This window comes from Chamaea fasciata, unplaced genomic scaffold (assembly GCF_029207755.1).
Source record: "Chamaea fasciata isolate MVZ Bird 193981 ecotype frontalis unplaced genomic scaffold, bChaFas1.0.hap1 SCAF_5, whole genome shotgun sequence".
Taxonomy (NCBI): Eukaryota; Metazoa; Chordata; class Aves; order Passeriformes; family Sylviidae; genus Chamaea; species Chamaea fasciata.
Window position 1 is genome coordinate 45164393 of NW_027094090.1, and position 19718 is coordinate 45184110.

At 45.1% G+C, this 19718-nt stretch overlaps 1 protein-coding gene across 2 annotated transcripts in view; it reads right to left on the bottom strand.

The window, feature by feature from the left end:
- Positions 1 to 671: 671 nt before the first annotated feature.
- The window catches only part of NTN4 (netrin 4), a 47828-nt gene continuing 28781 nt past the window's right edge, over positions 672 to 19718 (bottom strand). For both annotated transcript variants that reach the window (XM_066183404.1, XM_066183405.1), the window contains exons 4-10: positions 17655 to 17781; positions 16217 to 16405; positions 9772 to 9988; positions 8971 to 9083; positions 7729 to 7797; positions 5906 to 6076; positions 672 to 2400 (exon numbers count right to left, since the gene is read on the bottom strand). In XM_066183404.1, coding sequence (XP_066039501.1) covers positions 2264 to 2400; positions 5906 to 6076; positions 7729 to 7797; positions 8971 to 9083; positions 9772 to 9988; positions 16217 to 16405; positions 17655 to 17781 — 1023 coding nt within the window. In that variant the 3' untranslated portion in view covers positions 672 to 2263. The remainder of the gene's footprint in view (positions 2401 to 5905; positions 6077 to 7728; positions 7798 to 8970; positions 9084 to 9771; positions 9989 to 16216; positions 16406 to 17654; positions 17782 to 19718) is intronic.

The window sequence follows — 19718 nt, forward strand, 5'->3', positions numbered from 1 at the left end:
GAAGCTAAAAATATGTCAAGCAGGTAAATGCAGAGTTTTAAATCAAAACAGCTATTGGAGGCCCTCGGTCTCTTGAGTGCCTCCATAGGAGAGCCTGTCCCTGCACTCTCCTCCACCAGGGAGATGGGTGCTGCCGTAGTCACTGATTAACCACCCACCCAGGGAGCTGCTGCCCACACTGCGGATTATGTCTTGACCCCCTGGCCACTAATTTCTGATGCTTGACTTCACTCTGCAGTGTTTTTGTAGACCTTTTGCCACAGCATTTGTTTCCCACAGCCTTTTGTTTCCCCTTAGTAGTTTCAAATGTAGGGAACAAACCTTATTTCTGCCATCCCCAACTTGCTTCTCCTAAGTACCTGCTCTGCAGCTCATCCTTCAAGCCTGTGTGGAGGCAAGAATCTGGCCAGCTTTGAAAGTATTTTGGTATAATTCCCCTTCTTATGAGAAGAGCTGATAAACCTCCCAAAACAAGAGGTGAAATGGGATTTTTGTGAACTGTCCATACTATTTTGCTTTCTACCACGTGTTGCATTTTACCCCCCAGCCAGAGAGAAAAATATCCCCCATGGCAGCTTCTCCTCATGCAGTGCAATCTTTGCTTGTGCTGTTTAGTGCAGGTATGAGGACCCTGCTGCCATTGGCATAAACAGTAACAGGAGAAGAAGATGTTGAAATCATATTATATTTATTACATACATGAGATACAAAAACAAATTACCAAAATAGTATCCTTTTTTTTTGTGAGTCCACAGGACCTTGAAAGAAAAATACATATGTAAAGTGGATTGGTAGACTAGTAACTTTTCTGGTGTTGTATGTCTTCTTTCCCCTCACACTCACGAACAAAATACGCTCTATGCAATGTGGTTTAAAGATGCTTTGCAGAAAAGATGTATTTTAGTGCTGAAAACTGCAGTAAACTGTGCTATATTTCATACTGGTGTTAATGAGGAAGTATAATGGCTGTATTTATTGCAAACAATAACACAGAAGAAAACAAATAAAATGTTCAGTTTTAAATACTAACATAAAAATAAAATAAACTCCAGGCCCACCATGAATCGTTGGGTTGTGATATGTGAATGCAAGTCCTTTCCGTTCTCTGCATCCACTCCATTTCCTGCAGTCGGAGTTTCTTCTCCTCCAGCAATTGCATTTTTATCTCAAAGTCTCTCCTCCTCACTCTGTTTGCAAAGTCATGCCGGAGTCCTGCCCACAGGGTCCAAGTGCTGGTCTAAAGCTGGGACTTCAGTGCAAATACTTTATCTTTCAGATTGCATTCTCAGATATTCTGAGTGGCCAGTGCCAGGCTGGCCATTCCCTTTATACTGTTAATGCTGTCCAACTGCGGGGTCTTCAGGAGTGCTTCTGTTTCAGGGAGTTTTTTTTTCATGTGCCACCTTCAAATTCTTCTTTCCCCAACACGATTAGACTTCCCACACCGTGAAGTGGCAGGTAGTAAAGTGCTTTATACAATGAAATATTTACATTAGGGCTAGGTTCATTTTTTAACACTTCAAGGACAAAAGCTCAGAGACGCTGCACCCTCTGCAGCAGGCTCTTCTTTGCAGCCATGCAGTGGGTGAAGAGCTGGCCTCTGCATCACACCTGTGACAAGGCAGAGGGATTCAATTCACTCTAGCAGCTCTCTCCTCAACAGCATCAGCAGAGAATCTAGCCCCTGAAACCTTCAGCAGGGCAAACAGGTTAAAAGCAAGTGGCACCCAATTCTCTTTGATGGTTGCCATGTCCTAACCTTTAAGGGGGTATTTCTAAAGAGTAGTTCTCATTGCCACGCTGGTGCCAGCACCTAACCACCGCTGTGGCCATTGCCTTCCCCACAGCATCCCCTGGGAGCCCCTGGAAGTTCACTCAGGATCCACACTAGTGGCACTGGCAATGTTTTACTTCTCAGCAGTAGCTCTTCTAGGGTGGCAGTTTAGTCTTGGGTGATCAGTGGCTTCATGGGAGTTGCTCCAACATTGCACTGGAGGGAGACAAGCATCCACCACCCCTCCTTTTGTTTCCCTCAACATAATGGTAAGCAGGGCTCAGGGTGAGGCCCTGACAAGGAAGCTATAGGCAGGTGAAAGAACATTGGCCAGAAAGGGTTAAATTAGACAGTGCCTACAACTCTGAATGCCTGACTACATGTGTTGGCACTATTTTCTTACATTCCAGTTTTCATGCTAGAGGTCTTCTCTCTGTGGAGGCTGTTGCATTTTTTGCACAAAGAAATGCCCTAGGCAGTTGCACACCTCTAGTTACAGTCCCTTTTCAAAATCTCCAAGACCTTTCTTCCGAGAGCCGACTTCCATTGATGGACAAAACTTTTCATGTTGACAATGAGTCTGCCCGTTCGGACGTCCTCGTGTCCTGCCACAAGATACTCCAAGCCTGCAAACCAGCAAAGAGGTCAGGGACTCCACAGTACCATGCTTAAGAGGCTTATTGAGCTGCAAAGTCAGCCTGGATATCTAGTCCCTTGTAAAAAAGCACTTACACAAAGAAATACTTATATATATTGACTCTCACATATATCTGTGTATCTATTGCTCTATCTGTATCTATGGCAAAACAACCTCTGTGGCTACCTGTCAGTGAGATGCAGCACACAAACTTGATTTTGTTAGCTTCTAAATATAAAATGAAAGCTGAACTCTGGCAGAGGCACTGCAAGTTTTTATACCTCTTCTGGGAACTGCTATTACCTTCATTTGGCTGCCACCTGACTCACTTCTCCCTGAATAAATCTGGGTCTGGAAATCAGTTCAGCAAATTCAAGGAATGGAACAGCGCAGGATGGTCCAGTGCTTGGTATCTTGCTCAGAGTGGCCAGTGACCCCTTGGAGGCAAAGGCATGCCAGACCCCAATGAGAGGCAACACTAAATTTGCTGGCACCAATACCCAAGAAGAGCCCGAAGGAGTGGCTGTCACACTGAAAAGAACTGCTAATTTCTGCCTCTGCCGGATGTTTTAGAGACATGACAGCAGGGTCTGACAAAGCCTTAACTGGTTGTCCAGAAACAGATAGAAAGGGCAGGAGTGTGTCCCTGCAGTGCCCTGCTGCAGGTCTTTCCTCAGGCATCCAAGTCTGCACTTGATTTTCAGGACACAGCTCAAAACAGTGCTTGAAACCAGGTAACAACTGCTAAAGAGGGGGAAAAAGTTAAGCCTTTGGTTCGAATTATCTAAAGAAACACTGCCACAGATCCAAACAGCCTAAATGGGCCACAAATGTGCCATAAATGGGGTAATAAGGAGGATAATCCCTTTCAAGGCAGGAGAAGCTTCCTGCCAGGGTCAGCACCCTACTGCAGCACATTTAGGGTACAGCCAGCATTAGGCCCCTCCTGTACCCACTCCTTCTAGCATCAATCTGGGGAGCACAATGTGCAAACCAGGCACAGGAGATGGGCCTTCCCCGGCGCTCTCAGTCATCCCACTCCATCCTGGCTACAGCTTGTGTTATCTTGGGTTTTCATTTTGCGGTCCAGAACAAAGGGAGGGGGCCTCTCAGTTAAAGGTCAAGCAATACAATTTGCTTTCTACTTTATCTGAAGTTTTGGGCACCCACATCCTCTTCTTCTGCCAAGCAAACACAGGATATACGTGTGGCAGCATCACCCTTCACAAGACGTTAATTTTGGCCAAGTCAATCTTGCTGTTATAAACATCACTTTTCAAGGGTTCCCAGATTTATTTCCCTTGAGAGAGAAATATGCTATGCACACTCAGAGGGCAAGCAAATATTGCTGTGGTTGTTCAATGTGTAGGGCTTTCTAGATTTTCAACCTGATGCTACAGAACTGAAAAATTAAAATGAGTCAAATGACTGAGATGCCACAAGCCAGGACTTGAGGCTGTGCAGTTTGCCCTGGCAGGATGCTCTCTGCCTCTCTGAGACTGTGCTTGGCAGAGCCATGGAAGAGATGGGCTCTTCTTACCTTGCAAACAGGCAAGACCTTTAAATCTTTCTGCTCATTGTGCCCCCAAAAGCAAAATCTGCCTCTGTGTGTGTGTGGAGCAGAAGGTGTGCAAGGGTGGTGGAAGGGTTCCCCTTGTAGGAACTTAAGGATGTTTTTCATCTGAAAATAGCCCACTGAGATTTGATAAATGCTTGGAGGTTGTTTTTTTTTTCTTGTCAGAGTCTTTAAGAGCCTAGTCTTCTTTTAATATCCCTTTACTTCTGTAAAATACTATAAAAACACATCTGTCTTACTTTTATGTTTATCTTTAAACTCCTCTATATTTTTGAGGCTGTGATTTCCATTATAGCTGTATGTCAGAAAATTGTTTTACGTCAGCTTGACTTTTTATCCAGCTGGTTTTGGTTTATTCACGTGTAGGCCATAAGCTCTTACTGTGATAGAGGGTTGAATCTGCTAATATTGTATTGCAAGCCACTCAGAAATGAATGTGGTAGCTAAAGAAAATAATGAATTTAAAAAGAGATATCTGGGATCCTTTTTCCCCCTCTTTGACATTATTGAATTTTTAAGAATCACTCAATGGATGTTTTCAAGTTTCCTATTAGCAACAAACTTCACAACTTCTTTTCAACATGAAGGCTGAGACTAATTTATATTCATGGGACCAGCAGCTGCATTTCAAAACCGTACCAAGCTTTGCCGAGTATATCATGAGAGCTGGCAAGTAAGTAACAAGGGAGTAACACCATATGTGTCAGACACCTGGACTGTCGCTAAAGATAGTTGCATATCCACCTTTCTGTTGTTGCCTAAGAGACCTCCATTGATTCTGTGATTAATGCTGTCTTTTCATCTGTTGGGGAAAATCAGTGAAGCTCCTCTGAAGTTAGTCGAGTGGTAAATCTGGGTGTCAGGTGTGGGGCTGCCCTGCAGGCTCAGTTTTGGACAGCTTCCATTGCATTTCTTCGGGTTCATATTAAGGCAGCTACGTCTGGGCTTTCTTGCTTGTGTTTTCATTGCATATGGAAAAACAAAACAGCTATAGCTATTTGATTAGTCATTTATGGTGTTCCAGCAATATCCAAAGTCTTACTGGCCTTAAACAGTAGAGCCCTACCTAATGCTGCTGATTCATCTGACCTTTGCACCAGACAAGACTTCCTAGCTACAGCTGTGCCATCCCAGCAGCTTTCCTTCAAAACCAGAAAGTCACTCCTGTGCACGAGAGAAGACTGCAAACACCTCATCAGTGAATAACCTTCCTGCACTACCCAGCCTCACAGACAGCCCTGTACCCCCTGGTTCCTAGTGCTGCACATGAAAGGGACGTCTCGGCACCTACATCAATGCTTCCATTGCCAATTTCCCAGTGGGGTATACACCTTGTGGAAAGAATATGCACTGTTTAGCCACCACTGGTTATACTCCATTGCAGTGAAAGAAGAAGGGAAAAAACTGTGGAGGTCTCCCCTCACTGAATAAGAAAATTTCTTCCAAATCTTAGATGTAAATGAAATGTAAATGTAGATGTAAATTTGTGTTACTTTCAAAGAGAAATCTTCCCTGGAGTTTAGATTAGAACTTCAGTGCAGTATCATGACTCAAATTAGATTTAAATGTGTTTTTATGGATTCAAATTAGCTTTAGCTTTGAAAGATATATCATGCAATTGCGGCATGACGTGCACCTCCCTCCCTCTGGGAACAGAGACTGGTAAACCTGAAGGCCTGTTACTATGCTATATAAAGACAACTGTATGTTTTAAAGTCAATAGGATGAACCAAACTTTTCTCTACGAAATTTCAATTTGATGGAGATTGCTGTTGGAATCCAAGTGATGTAACAGCCAATAATTTTTAATCAGCACTGGGCTGCAATCTCAGCCCATTGGCATGAGGGGATATAGAGGGTCAGGAATGAAATCTGTGTATATGTGGTGGGGATGTACTGTTCAGGGAGTCAAACTTACCAGGATTGAGGATGGGACAAGTGCAGCCTCTGTTAGTCCAGGATTCAGGGTAGAGTGTCCTCTTGCCCCGGAGGATCTTCAGCTTTGTAGATTTCAAGACTTTCTTGATCTTCACACTGACTTCTGCATGTGAGCCTTTGTCATGAGCTGACAAAATCTTCGTCTTGATCACTGGAATCACAGGAATTCAAAACCAGGAATATACAAACTATTTACAGGACTCTCTTTTTTTTTAATCCTGGTCTAGTGCTGGTGTCTGGGTGAAGCAGTGAGGACAATTGCTTTGTTACAGCAGAGTTAGCCCAGTGCTCCTTGCTGTGGAGCCCAGGATCAGAGCAGCTGCTGGGGAGCACATACATCCCCACCCCCATGGGCAGAAATGCTGCTAGTTGTTTTGGCCATGGGCCCTGGAACTGCCATGAGGGCACGAAGTCCAATTTTCCCCCAGAGCTCAGCAAACCCTTTTTGTTCCTTAGTACTTCTGGAAATCAATTGGATTTAGGGATGGACCAGGAGGCTTTGCTGGCTTCAGCCTCATCCCACCCTGGTGCCAGACCTGCTGCTTTGCAGAACTGTCAAATCCAGTGGAGGAGAGTGAGACACTGGTGGGGACTGGGCAAATCAGGGAGTATTTTGAGCTCACTCATACCCACAGGCACATTTTCACCACCTGGCATTCCACTGCTAGGCCCCTGCGTGGTGGAGGCTCAGGGCTCAGTTCCTCCCCCCGACCTATACTGGTGGGTATCCCCATTTGGTGGTGCTTTATTCAACAGTCATGTTGGGAAGCTCAGGGCAGCCTCTCACAGTGTGGCCTCCTGAAGCTCACGATGAGCCCCGTAATTCATCTCTCTCTCTACTCTAGCTGACACCTTCACATATTGACTGATGAAAGGGGGGGGAAGCATAAGTGCACTTTAGATAAGATTTATGAAGGTTTTGTGACTTTTTTTTTCAAGTTTCTTATCTTTTGCGAGATTAAACACAGTTACTATCATGGCTGGGAAGCAAAACAGAGCAGAATCAAATTTTTTCCTAATATCACTAAGCCAGGGTTACATTTCAACAACTGGCAGCCCCTTGAACTCCACTTTGTGGGTTGCTCTGCAGCCTGCAGAGGTATGGGCTATCTCTGTGCATTTTTGACTTCAGTGTGAGACGAAACAGGTGCAAGAGACCCCTGCAAGAGATTCCTTGGGAGTGCTGCACAGAGCATTCCTTGCTCTGCCACAGAATGAAGGAGGCAGTTCAGTGGCACACACCAGGGAGGTCTTGGGAAACAAAGTGCCTCTTCTCATTCCTTTAAATCCAAGAGCCACATAGACAATATACATCATCCCATTGCAACAGCTGAACTTTGTTGACGGGGGAAATTCCCAGCAGCTGCTGGAATTGTTTCATCCATGGAGTGGTGATCATGGTCCCTCCTTACATTCAGTATCGTTCAGATTCAGTCATTTCTGGATTCCGATTAGGGCACCTCATCTACAGTGTCTCAGTGACCCATTTTTGTTAACAGTGGTCTATAGTCTGTCTTGGACCTACACAACCTCCCAGGGACACTTCCAGCTCTTGTCCTCCTGTGATTTTCGTACAAGGGTGTTTTGATAGCAAGAGAGATGGGTAACAGAACGAGATGCTTCACCCACCTTGACTTGTTACCATGATACCTATACATCTTGGTTGAAGATCTGCCTTTAGACTAAGTAACCTGTGGGTTTGCCAGGATGGAGCAGTGCACACACAGCACCTCTCATGCTTTATATACACTTTTGCACTGCCTTGCAGCACCTCCCTTTACAGCCCCCTCACCCACAACTCACCATACGTGTACTTCATCCCGCAGAAGACCTTGGGATTCCCTAACACTTGCTCTTTACATTCACATTTACCTGGGGAAAAAGAAGGAAGCAACTGGCTGTGAGTTGTGCTTGAAAACCAGGAGCATTTGCCGGCAGAGCCCAGGAACTGCCAGAGGTTTTTCAAGTGGCCCACAAGCCTCATGCAAAAAAAAGAAATTTGCAACTGTTTTCAGATTGAGAGTGAATATAGACTCTTAGTCCAAGGGCAATTACTCCTTGTTTACAATCAGAAGAGAAGGAAAACAAAGGCCTTATTATTTTGCCTTGGGATGCAAATAACATGCCTATCTTTCCCTGTGGTATTTTCCACACCATAATGTACCAGACAAAATTTTAAAAGGAAATGTTGCAGAGGTTAAGGCAGATTAATGACTTCCGTGATCTTAGAACAAAGAATAACATGATATACTTATTTACGTTTAAAATGAAATCGCCTAGACAAACGATGGAGCTTTCCCCTCAATTAACTCAATTATTGTATCTTCAAGATGTTATCAAGCCACTCTCTGAAAATGGAGGAAATGACGCTTGCCTGCTTGCATGCAGCAGCTGCAAGGGAGGACAGCTTGATGCTGCCCCAGGGGGCCAGCCTGCCTTGCGCCAACCTTCATGTAGCACCCACCTCCCCCAGACTGGGAACACAGGAGGGAAATAACTTCCCCAGCTGCATGCTAGACCATCTCAAATCACATCATAAGCTGCAAGTGATGCCAAAATTGTTGTGGGTACTGGGGAAATAAATTCTGAGTTAGAAATCCCCTAACTGCCTGCCAGTGAAGTGGCAAACCCCACCATTTGAATAAAGTTGCTAGTTTGTTGAGTTTTAGGGAATATAAGGATACCTTTAAAACATGATGGTCAAGTAAAACATGAGGGCCTTCAGCCTTGAAATTCAGAGCCAGGACTGCAAATTCTTGCCTTACAACAGCTAAATGCTGGGTACAGGCATTCAGCATGGAGCATCTACCTAATGGGTTTGCACATCCTTGCATTGATGGGATGAACCATAAGGCTCCTTTTGGCTCTTGGAGGGGAAGGAGGTGGCCACAAGGACATTCCTCCACATGTTAGTGAGGGAATGTCCATTGCCCCTGCAACTGCCAGGGTGCTAGCTACAAGTCAGTTAAGAATACTAGGTCTGCAGTGGCTGCTGGTGGAAGGGATTGGGCAGGAGGAACACAGAGTACAAAGCTGCAGTCCTACCAGAGTGCCGGAGTGCTGAGAAGCCCTGCTCATCCTCCCAGCCCCAGGTGGGCTCGCTCTCATTGAGCACTGGCTGGAAAGGAGGTGCTTCATTGTGCCAGGTCACATCTGAGCTGTTGAGGGGAAAGGGAGATGATCAGCCTTCTTCTGGGAGCCAGTGGAAAGCAGGGCCACTACCAGCCCATCCTTCAGACAGAATGTGACTGCGTGTCTTCATGACGGTAAATGCAAGAGGAAGTTTTGGAAGGTGAACAGGTTGAGTGTTGTCAGAGAGGATCATGGATACATTTTGGGTTTAAACTATGTTATAGGGATTTATATACCACAAATACCTTCAGTCTGGTTAAAAAAAAGCAACATGTCAGATTTGGAGAGTGGGGTATTATTAAAATGTGCTTTTTTCTATAAGTCAGAGCTTGACTGCAAGCCACAGTCAACATAAGCTGAGTTACAACAGAAAAATTAAGCCTTCGGTCTCCTCTTATTCAGATGTCCCTGAGACCCACATTTCACTTGTGGAAAGGAAACAACTGTGAAGATTATGGAAAATACCCAATACATTAACACCAGCACTGAGAGCAAAAATTCCAACATCGCTGGTGCCCTGCCATGGTGTGCCAGGTAGTCAAGGGAGCCACAGCCTCAGCTCCCACTCTATCCCCACTTCTTGGCCATACCAAACCCCAAGTATTTTATATAATGGATACTTTTTAGACTGCTTGCCATGTGTAAATAGAGGCTTCCCTGGAACTGCGTTCACAGAGGTTTGGTGAGGTATGGTGAGACCCCCCCCCGGCTCACCTGCTGCTGTGGCAGTCCCCGGTGTGGGGGTCGCAGCTGCGGGCGCAGTCGCAGGGCCGGCAGCCGTAGGCACCGAAGCCCCAGTAGCCAGGGAGGCAGTGGTCACAGCGGGGCCCGGCCACGCCGGGCTTGCAGGGACAGTCGCCGGTGCTGGGGTCACAGAAGGTGCGGGGGCCCAGGGGGAGCACGGCCGATCCCACAGGGTGGCAGGAGCAAGCTGCAGGGGAGAGACACCGTGAGGGACAGAGCATCTCTGAGTGCACAACCTCTGCATCACAAAGGCACAGGAAAAAAACTACCTCTCTGCCTAGGGACACCTCTGGGGCTTCTGGGCTTTTTTATCCCTCATCCATACAAATCTGACCAGAGTCTCCCTTTGCAATCTGTAGGATTTTAACTTCTGTGAGCTAGTTTTTAATTAGTCAACCTACCCTGGTGTCGTGTTAAGTTTTGCCAAACAGACCTTCATTACTTTCCTTGCAGCATCTGGATTCTAATCCGGCCAAGTACCGAGGGATGTGCCTGCCTCGTTGTGATGTTTAAGTGGCTGTGGGTGCTTCATTGCAAAAAATGAATCAGGTCATAATTGCTTTTTAAAGTAATAACAACTGTCTTGCATCCAGGAGGTTAAAAAACCCCTCAGAACCGTCATTTTAATTAAAGTGAAGGCTGAGCAAAAAGTACCCCTCTGTCTCTGTCTCTGTCTGATTTTTAAAACCATCAATTAAAAACATTAGGAAAAAAAGAATGAGGAAACTGACAGCTCAGAGATAGGCTTTTGCATATTCTCCAGGACACAGGTTTGCAGAGTGCACATCAGAAATGCCAGCTGCTTTATTTTCTCCCTCACAGCCCCTTGCATCAGAACAATGCACTAGAAGTGTGCTGGGACATACTGGGTTCTCAGAAAGGATGCCCTAAAATAGGTGGTGTGAAGTTTTCCTTACCTACTCCTTAGGGGTTGTTTCTTTAACACAAACATATTTTATGTCTGTTGCAAGGCTACTTTCCCCCAAAGATGTTAATGTTTTCCAAGAACAGAAATACAGTTATCAAAAGCATGAGCCAAACCTGACCATATGGCCAGGTCAGCAGGTGATGCTGTGGCCCAAAGGACCAGTAACTGGATTACTTGTGCTCTTCCCACCTCAGGGTTTGGTTCTCTGACCAGGACATGGTACAGTCAGCCTTACACATCATGGCAAAAAATTCCCTGCTGAAAGACCTTTGCCCAAAGCTTCATGTACATAAAATTGAATTTCCTGAAAATTTTTCAGGATTTTTCCTGAAAATCCTGATTTTCACTAAACTGTAATATCAGTCTTTCTGTTTTGCAACTGTGAAGGCAATAGAGCAGGAAAGCCACTACAGGCAACATATTTCTTTCTCTTAAAATACTTATTGCTGCACGCATACATTTAATTTTGCTCTGACAACATTTTTGTGGTTTCAGGAATCTGACATACCTGGAGTATAGTTTCAAAATATTAAAGGATAGATTAATATTGGCAGTTAACTTAGAGGCGATTATGATTCCAACATCTTTGCCAAAGTAATCCCCAAATTTTCCCCAACCCTTCCACTCGCAAACAAATATAATTATATAAAATTAAAAGATTAGAAAGCCTCTCCACAAACTGTGTAAGTAGCTGCAGGCAGTGAACTCTGGTACCTTTAATAGCATAGTTTTCAACAGCGTGCACTGAAACTTGCATACCTTTCTCCTGAAGTCTGTGAAGTGTTTTACACATGATGCATATAGCCAAATGCTCTCTTTTCCTACTAGATGAGGAGGGTATTTCTGGCATTCCTCAGGCCCTTCAGGGGAAATATCAGGCACTTAAGGCTCTTCTATTCTCCTCCAGTTAATGAGATAAACCCACTGCTCAGCCAGAGATTTGGTCCTGTTTTGGTCAGGTTTCAGCTGAATTTTACCTACAACCCCATTGGGGCTGGAGCTTTTATGTTTCAGACAATTCTTTTACACACTTCTTTTTTCAAATACAAAATTTAACATCAGTGGCAACATTTCGGTGAAACAAGAATATTAAATTTACAAAAGCTGTTATGAAAAAGAGCAGCAAGCTCATAGGCAATTAAAAAGACAACTAAAAATGAGAATGTAGTTGGCTATACTTTTTAATAAAAGCCACAAAAAGAGATGTGTTGTAAAGGCTGGTAATTTTTAACAGACCTGCATATTCAGTTCCAGGGATCCCATCCTTCCTGGCTGCTCCTCAATGAGCCACCAAGGTGCCAATCTGCTTTCTAATGGTGGCTGGCAAATTGAAGGTTTTTGCTCTTGGGTATTGGGTGAAGGCTCAAGATGACACTAAAGGGCATTATTCTGAATGGTTTGGGGGCCAAATTTTCAACACAGTAAATGTTTGTGATGGGCTGCAGTGGGAACTTGCTGAGCAATGCAGACATAAAGTGAAACCCGTTGCTATGCACCAAGAACAGAAATGAGGCTCTAGAGCTCAAATGTGAGTGTGTTATACCACATTTGAAAGAAATGCATGGGAAAAGGATGGAGTGCTTCCATACTATGGCAAGGGCAGGAAGGAAAAGATTGCAGGACTGATTATACAATGTTTGAAAGCGGGAGCTATTGGTCCCTCCTTGGCAGTTGTGCTGTGTTGGTTTTAGACCCCATTTTCCTCCTTCCACACAATCTGCACCTCACTGTAGCACAGGTAGTAGAAGACCCACATCCAAGAAGGTGAGAGGAGCAGCTGAGCAGCAGAAAAAGTAGCTACAGACAGTGTTGGATAGCATTTCATTGTGGATGCACAGGTGCAGAGTGTAAGACTCTCAGAGTGAGGCTTCCCTCAGTGTGAGGTGCCTGTCTCCTGCACCGTGGCTGCTCCACCAGGGAGGCTGGGAGTCTCCACAGCCAAGGGAGCTCCTGCAACAGAAGGAATAGCTGGGCCCCAGCCTTGGATCAAGAGAAACCCTCCACAAGCTGGATCCTTTTGTTTTTTGATTTGTAAGCAGCATTGCTAAAAATGCCAATTTACTAGCCAGTACTACATAGCAGTATTCTGCATGTGACTTCCATGCACATATGAATTAACAGCTGCCTGTCCTGGAATTGCATATGCTGACTGGGAGGGAAATTCAGTGAGTGGGATGCCAGCAGAACTGGATTTCCCTACCCTGGATTGGTGATACTGTTGTGGTTTTCTTGGCTGCCAGCTAACCTTTGGAAATGACAAATACTTACTCTCAAAACTCTACAGCTGAAAAGCAAAATAAATTTGGCTATTATAATACTCAGTTTTATTGTCTGCAATTATACTGTAGCTGAGGCTTAAAAACTCATGAAGATGGAAAGAAAAGGACTCATAGGTATGACGGGGGGAAAGAGTAATCAGGTTGGTGTTTTAAACATCAGAATGTTTCATTTTATCAGGTACACGCCTACCCCTGAGCAAATATTATATACACACTTTGCCTACAAGAATCTTTAAAGTATCCTTAAAGATTATGGTTTAACAACTCTTTTATTTACTTTGACTTAGGTATTTTTAAATTTTCAGTGTTTGAACAATAATGGTGTCTTGAGCCAGAAACAAGCAGGCAATGCCATGGCCTTCCCAAGAAAGAATAATAGGGTTCCATGCACGTCCCTTGTTATTGCAGACTATGGCATGGTCCTTGGAAATGTTCCAGGCATAGGCTGTAATTGATCTTATATAATTTAATTTAACAGCCATTAGTCATTTTCTACAGGCCTGCAGCTGCCATCTCCCCCTTGAGGTGCTGGGTCCCTGGGTGCATGGAGCATTCCTGGCAGCAGGAGACCAGAAGTGAAGAGGTGAAGGGGTCTTAGGGAGGAATGTATTTGTGAGGGTTTGAAAAGCCCAGAGAGAAATCATCTGGGAGTTTGCAGTAAGAAGGTCTCTGAAAAGAAAGCATTCAGATAATCCCTATATTTGTGGAATTCAGTTTGTGCTAGGAAAAGTTTTCTTCCTCAGATACTTGAGGGAGTATCACGCTCTGCAATTCATAAATGTAGAAAAAAAAAAAAAGAGTGATGAAGTGGATGTACTTAATGCAGAAGGTAAATAAATGTAAACTTTTTCTCAATAAATGTAAACTTTTTCTCACTATACTCAAGAGTGTCTTACAGTTCTTGTAAATATATGTTATCTTTGGCTTTTAAATACCAGAGTTCATGAACATCTAGTGGTCCATAAAGCCGGATTACTGCATTAGGGAGTAATGGAGGCATACTTTTTCTTTTTTTGAATGTGGAAAGTGGAATGCCATGGGCCAGTGATTCAGAGATGAATGCAGAAAGCCAAGAGAAACAAGCACTGGCATATGTCAACAAAAATACCCATTAATCATCTAATATCCACAGCTTCCTCTGGCTCATAAAGGCAGGGAGAAACGTTTTAATCAAGAACCCTGGAATTTGGCTAACACATAGTTAAAGATGTGATGTACTGCCTGACTTCATTAGCAATGGTCTAACTTGCACACAGGCACGTGCACAGGGCTGGCAGCCTTCCCTTCGAGCTGGGGCTGCTTTGCAGCAATATGTCCTGAGACCTCTTGTTTCCATCTGGCTTTGCAAGGAATGGAACTCTGTGCTGTCCAGCCCAGGAGGTGCCATTTGACTTCCTCTTGGACCCTGCAAACAGCCACAGATTATGGACAGGGCATTCTGGCACAAACCTACAATGAATCCCTCATGAAACTCCACCCCCTCAATGGACTGAAATGAGGTGACAAAGGAGATAGAGGCCACTTTTACTGCTTCCAAGGTGAAGGGTGGTGTTTTTAGGTGTCCAGAAAACCACACTCAACTCAGTGCCAAAGCTTCACTTGTCTTTGATGGCCTCAGAAAACTGCATTTTCTTCCCTGATGGGAGCTGGGATGTAAAGAATATCAGGAATTACAACCCTAGCAAAGGTACCAGAACCACAGTACAATGATGTTTCAGAGCTTGAGGGACCCATGCAGCATTTATTTCAGTCTTCTGTCCTGCATTATCTACCAGCAGTCAATTCATACTAATCATTCTTTTTTTAATCAGCAAGGATGAATCATTGAGTTAGAAAAAAACATATAGCCCCTGCTCTGGGTCTAAATGCACGATTTAAACCTGTTTTTTTCCTAATGAGACTCCAAAACTAAAGTTCATTGCCTAAGTTCTGCCAATAATTAAGGAGGGAAAGTATCTGATGTTACAGAGGAGACTTAGAATTTTGATGTATACAAGTAGGTAGTGAAACTTTTTAAAGTCATTAAATTCACTGTTCAAAAGAATTATTGTGTACATACTACAGCAGTGAAGTAATTATTTACACAACAAATGGAGAACTGTGGTCAATTCCGTTTCCATAAAGAGAACTAGGGTTGTAAAACAGGCAGTTCAGCTGTTGCTGCCCCTCCTTGCAATGAGTGAAAGGTGGAGAGGAGGAGGACCTCTGCAACAGACTGGTGGGGCTGCCGGGAATCTCATGAGGATAATGTGCAGCAAGGGAGCAGGACAAAAGCAGCTGCTCCCCAGCAGACCTCAACGAACAAACTGAAACCTCACACAGCCTCCCAGCCTGGGCTGCAGCTCCCCACCACAGGAGGGTTCCCTCTTCCTTTATGTGCAGGTGCTTCTCCTTGAGAGGCGAGAGATGTGCTCAGTGTCTCCTCAAAAGACACAGGCAGGGTGTCAGCTGGATTTCTTTCTGTCACTTGTGAAGGTCCCCCTCATAGTAAGTGAGTCAGCTAGAAGAAATGTGGTGAAGCCAGTGGGCAGGTGTAGGCTCAGAGAGGAGGGCATGTCTGCACCTCATATTTAGCTGACCAGTATAATGTTCTCAGCATAATTTGGGGATTCGGAGTTCCCCATGGTGAGTCACCAGTGGTCCCTGGGGAGCATGGCTTTTGGATTGCTTCTTTGCTTGGGAAAGATTTAATTTCACATGTGCCTGAATCATTGCTTTTAGTTTTGCCTCCTCAGTGTTCCACCTTCTGGAATATCACTTAACTGGTGTTCCTGTCTGTCCTTCCATACCCACCTGCTGCTCTGCAAACACGAACTGGTGGGTGATACTATTTATCGGATTCACCCCCACTGGCTGAGGAACCTGATTCTGAGGTTGCAACAATCACCAAACAAGGAGAACATGAAAACAAGAGGCAGCTTTTCCTCTCCAAAAATAGCAATAGGAGAAAGTGAATGAATCATCTCTCTTCCCCTGCCCTGAGGCTAAAGGGATCCTTGGGACAGATTTGTCAACAGCATCTGCAGATTTTCACCCTGCAAATATCACCACTGCTTTTTGCAAGCAGTATCACAAAGAGGATTCAAAGAGCTCCCTGTCCTGCACTGAAGCAAGAAGATTGCTCCAAGGAGGAGCAAGAAGATCTCACCTTTCATTTGACACTTTCCCACTTGATAAGCCCTTCACTAGTCCAAGGTGACTGACTTACGTTTGCAGGCGTCTGGGGCAGAGAAGGGCTTCCTGAGGTCGCGGTAGAAGCCCAGCTTGCAGCGCTGGCAGTGCTGGCCCTCCGTGTTGTGCTGACAGTTGTCACAGACACCGCCACTGCGATTGCCCGATGCCAGCCACGCATCCATGTCAAAATGACAGGTGTCGGCATGCCCATTACACTTGCATGCTGAGGCGAAGCCAAAGGGAACAGAAAGACTCATTAAGGCAGTGAAAGATACTGATTTATAGAAAAGAGACACAAAACCTCAAACCACGTTTTGGAATGGGGACCTGACCTATGAACCTGTTATTCCTTCAAATACAAGAGGTATCACTACATTTTCATCTACACTTCCCAAGCTCTGGAGATAACATTTAAGAAAATGTATTTTCTTTAACTCTTTATTTCCAATACAGGTTTTCCAGTACATGAACAGCCACAGGTGGTCAGGCCAGAACCGAGAGACCCACATTCATTGGTCCTACCTCCCTCCCAGCTTTAGAAATCAGTACTTCCCTATACAACATCTGCCATGGGGGTGCTGTCAGGATGTTCCCTGCAGTTGATGGAGGAAAAAGGCAGGTGGAGGAGAAGTGTGTGAGAGAGGACAAGCATCCTCCTTACCCTGTGCTGGCTGTGGAGGAAGTCTGCATGCCCACACGACTGAAGTCAGGGGTCAAGTGAGACCTATGCCAATCCCTGCTCATCAAATGCTGCTGGTGGAAGTAGGAATTCACTGTCATTGCCTCAGGGATCATTCATACTGCAGTGAGCATGACCATAGCCCACAGAGGCAGGCTGATGGTAGCTTATGTGTGGATAGCATTGCAGCAAGGCAGGATGGCACCCAGCAGGCCTGCAAACCTTCCTGGGTGGTGTGGTTAGTCCTCAGCACCCTGCTGACTAGACTGCTGCTCTTACTGAAGCAGATGGCCCCATGACCTCTGTATTCCCCTACTTCCAGCACTCACCCTAAGCGTCCTCCCTGGCACTGCAGAACTGGTTTTCAAATCTCCAGAGCCCATGGCTCCTTCTGCCCTCAATGCCCAGGGGTGAGCAGAGCCCACATCCAGCTGCAGAAAGTCATACCTCCTGCAAACGTGTTTGTCAGTGGTGTCCATGGAGAGGACAAGTCTGGCCCCTTGTCACAACCAAGGTACCCTGGCAGGCTGCAGTCTGCCCACAGCAGCAGACCTCATCCCCAGGAGATGCACTTGGGTCCCAGAGAAAGGCAAAACCAACAGACATCATGGTCTCATGAGGATTTCCAAGTGAGGGGCTGTGCAAACAGGGCTGTCCTTGCCACACAAACATGTGGTGGGTGCTGGGCAGGGACATGGCAGTGGTTCTTCACTCACTGAGCTGCTTGGAAAGCACCTCCCCCCCACCTCAGGATGCGCTGCCTATTGGATACCGTTCTTGACTGGCTACTTACACTGACACTCTCTGGGGGCTCCGGTTTTGCCGTCGGCAGCCTGCCAGGGCTGGTCGTTGTAGAGCGGGGCACAGTGCTGGCAGTGGGACCCCGCGGTGTTGTGCTTGCACATGCATTTCCCATGCACCTAGGAGGGGAAAGAGAGCAAGGATCACCCACAGCAAAGGCCAGAGTCTCCAGGGCACAAGCAATGCCCACGCACAGGAAATAGCATGCCAGCTACATGCTATTGCATTGACTAGAAGGAGGGATATAGCATGATGCCCAGTTCAGCCAAGGGCAAATATTCTGTCGTTACACTTTCAGTTAGGTTCGTACGTATAGATCTGCGTGTCGTGGTATTGTATAGTCATACCTTTTTTTTTTGAAATCTAAAGGGTCTGTAGCAGTTTCCAGATGCAGCATGAATTTCCAGGAGAGATTAAAAAATTCCAGGATTCAAAGCATTCTTGGGAAACACTGTAAAACCTTTCGCTTTTTCTCTCTCATAAACATGAATACACCTTTGCACTACTGCAGGAATAGCACCTACAATCTCAGCATCCAGCTCTGTGTGTCCAGCTATCTCCAGCATGAATAAGTATGAGAGAAAAGAAAATCAACCCCCTGAAACATAAATATCTACTCATGCTAGGCAGAATTTTTGCCCCACAAAGGAAGAATCAAGGATAGCACAAGGCCCGTGACTGACTATACTCGGACATGTTCATGACAGATAATTTAATAGCTAGACAGCCCAGTGGAAGAGGGTAATTAGAGATGAAAAGCCAGCACAGCACACTTGGTGCCAGCTGCCCTGTCAGTGGCTGGCATTACTCACCCTGTTGGCAAATGCAAAGAAAACAGGATGTAGCCAGAGGGCACGAGCAGCCCGGCAGTGCCTGGATGCAACAAGATCAAGCTCTGCAGCAGCATGGCTCTGCTGGCAAGACTGAAGGCCCTGCCCTATTCCCATGAAGCATGGCAGGTAGCTACCTACTGTAGCTATTTTGATATGTGCCTGTGCTTGCAGCTTTACTCTGCTCCACATTTTGCTTTTAAATACATGGTTCGGCTTCCCCTGCAGTTCATGATCGAGCCGGGGGCCTCAGTCTGTCCTGCCAGCATGGCCCTGTGCTCATGCCACAAGTTGGCCATAAAACCAACAGAGCTGCACCAGCTGCCAGCTGCTTTTGGCATCAAAAGGAACACAGGGTGGTTGGGGTGCCTGCTGATCCAGCCTGGAGCTGGGCTATGGCTTTAACTGCTACTGGAAAATGCTGCCTTCCACACAGTTTAACTTGTGGTTTTACAAGTGTGCTGTTCCTAACTGCATGACTTGCTGCCGAGGCTGCCACAAAAAGGTTCCTGTGAAAAGCTTGAACAGTAAACAAAACAGAAGAGGACCTTGAACATGTTGTAAACAGCTTCTGCTTGTTACCTAGGTGCACACACACACCACACACACTCCTGGCTAATGACGACTTTTTGATTTATTCATTTGTAATGAATAGATTTCAGCTGCTATCTCGCAGGAGTCAAATGTAACCAGTACAGATAAAATTTCAAAACTGACCTGGAAAGTCCTTCCAAGACTTTTAAGCAGAAATGAAATTAGCAAGATCTTTCAAAAATGTCTTGAATTCATTCCTGCCCTATTAAAATGTCAGATCATCAAAAAATGCTGACAAGCAACTTCAGGGCTTTGTAAGCCATGGATAGATACAGATGGAGACAGAATGCACAAGCATCTAAGCTAAAGTGAAAATACTAAGCTAACAATGTTTTCAGTGCTATCTAGCCTCATCACAGGTATTAGTTGGTCTCGCTGCAGATACTACTTGGTCTGTCTGGCTTACTGTATTGATATAAGCTTAAATATGTGCCAATGTCTAAAAAGAATGAGAAGTAAATATAGGAAAGAAACAACAAATTTCCAGAGGGTATATTTAGTTCTCAAAGTGTGTCATGTGTTTTCATATTTTCATTTTTGCTACCACCAATAAAATGTTCTTCAAACTCTCAGATACCTCCCTTTCCTAAATTACCACTTGTCAATAAATTTCTGCCTCTCATATTTTTTAG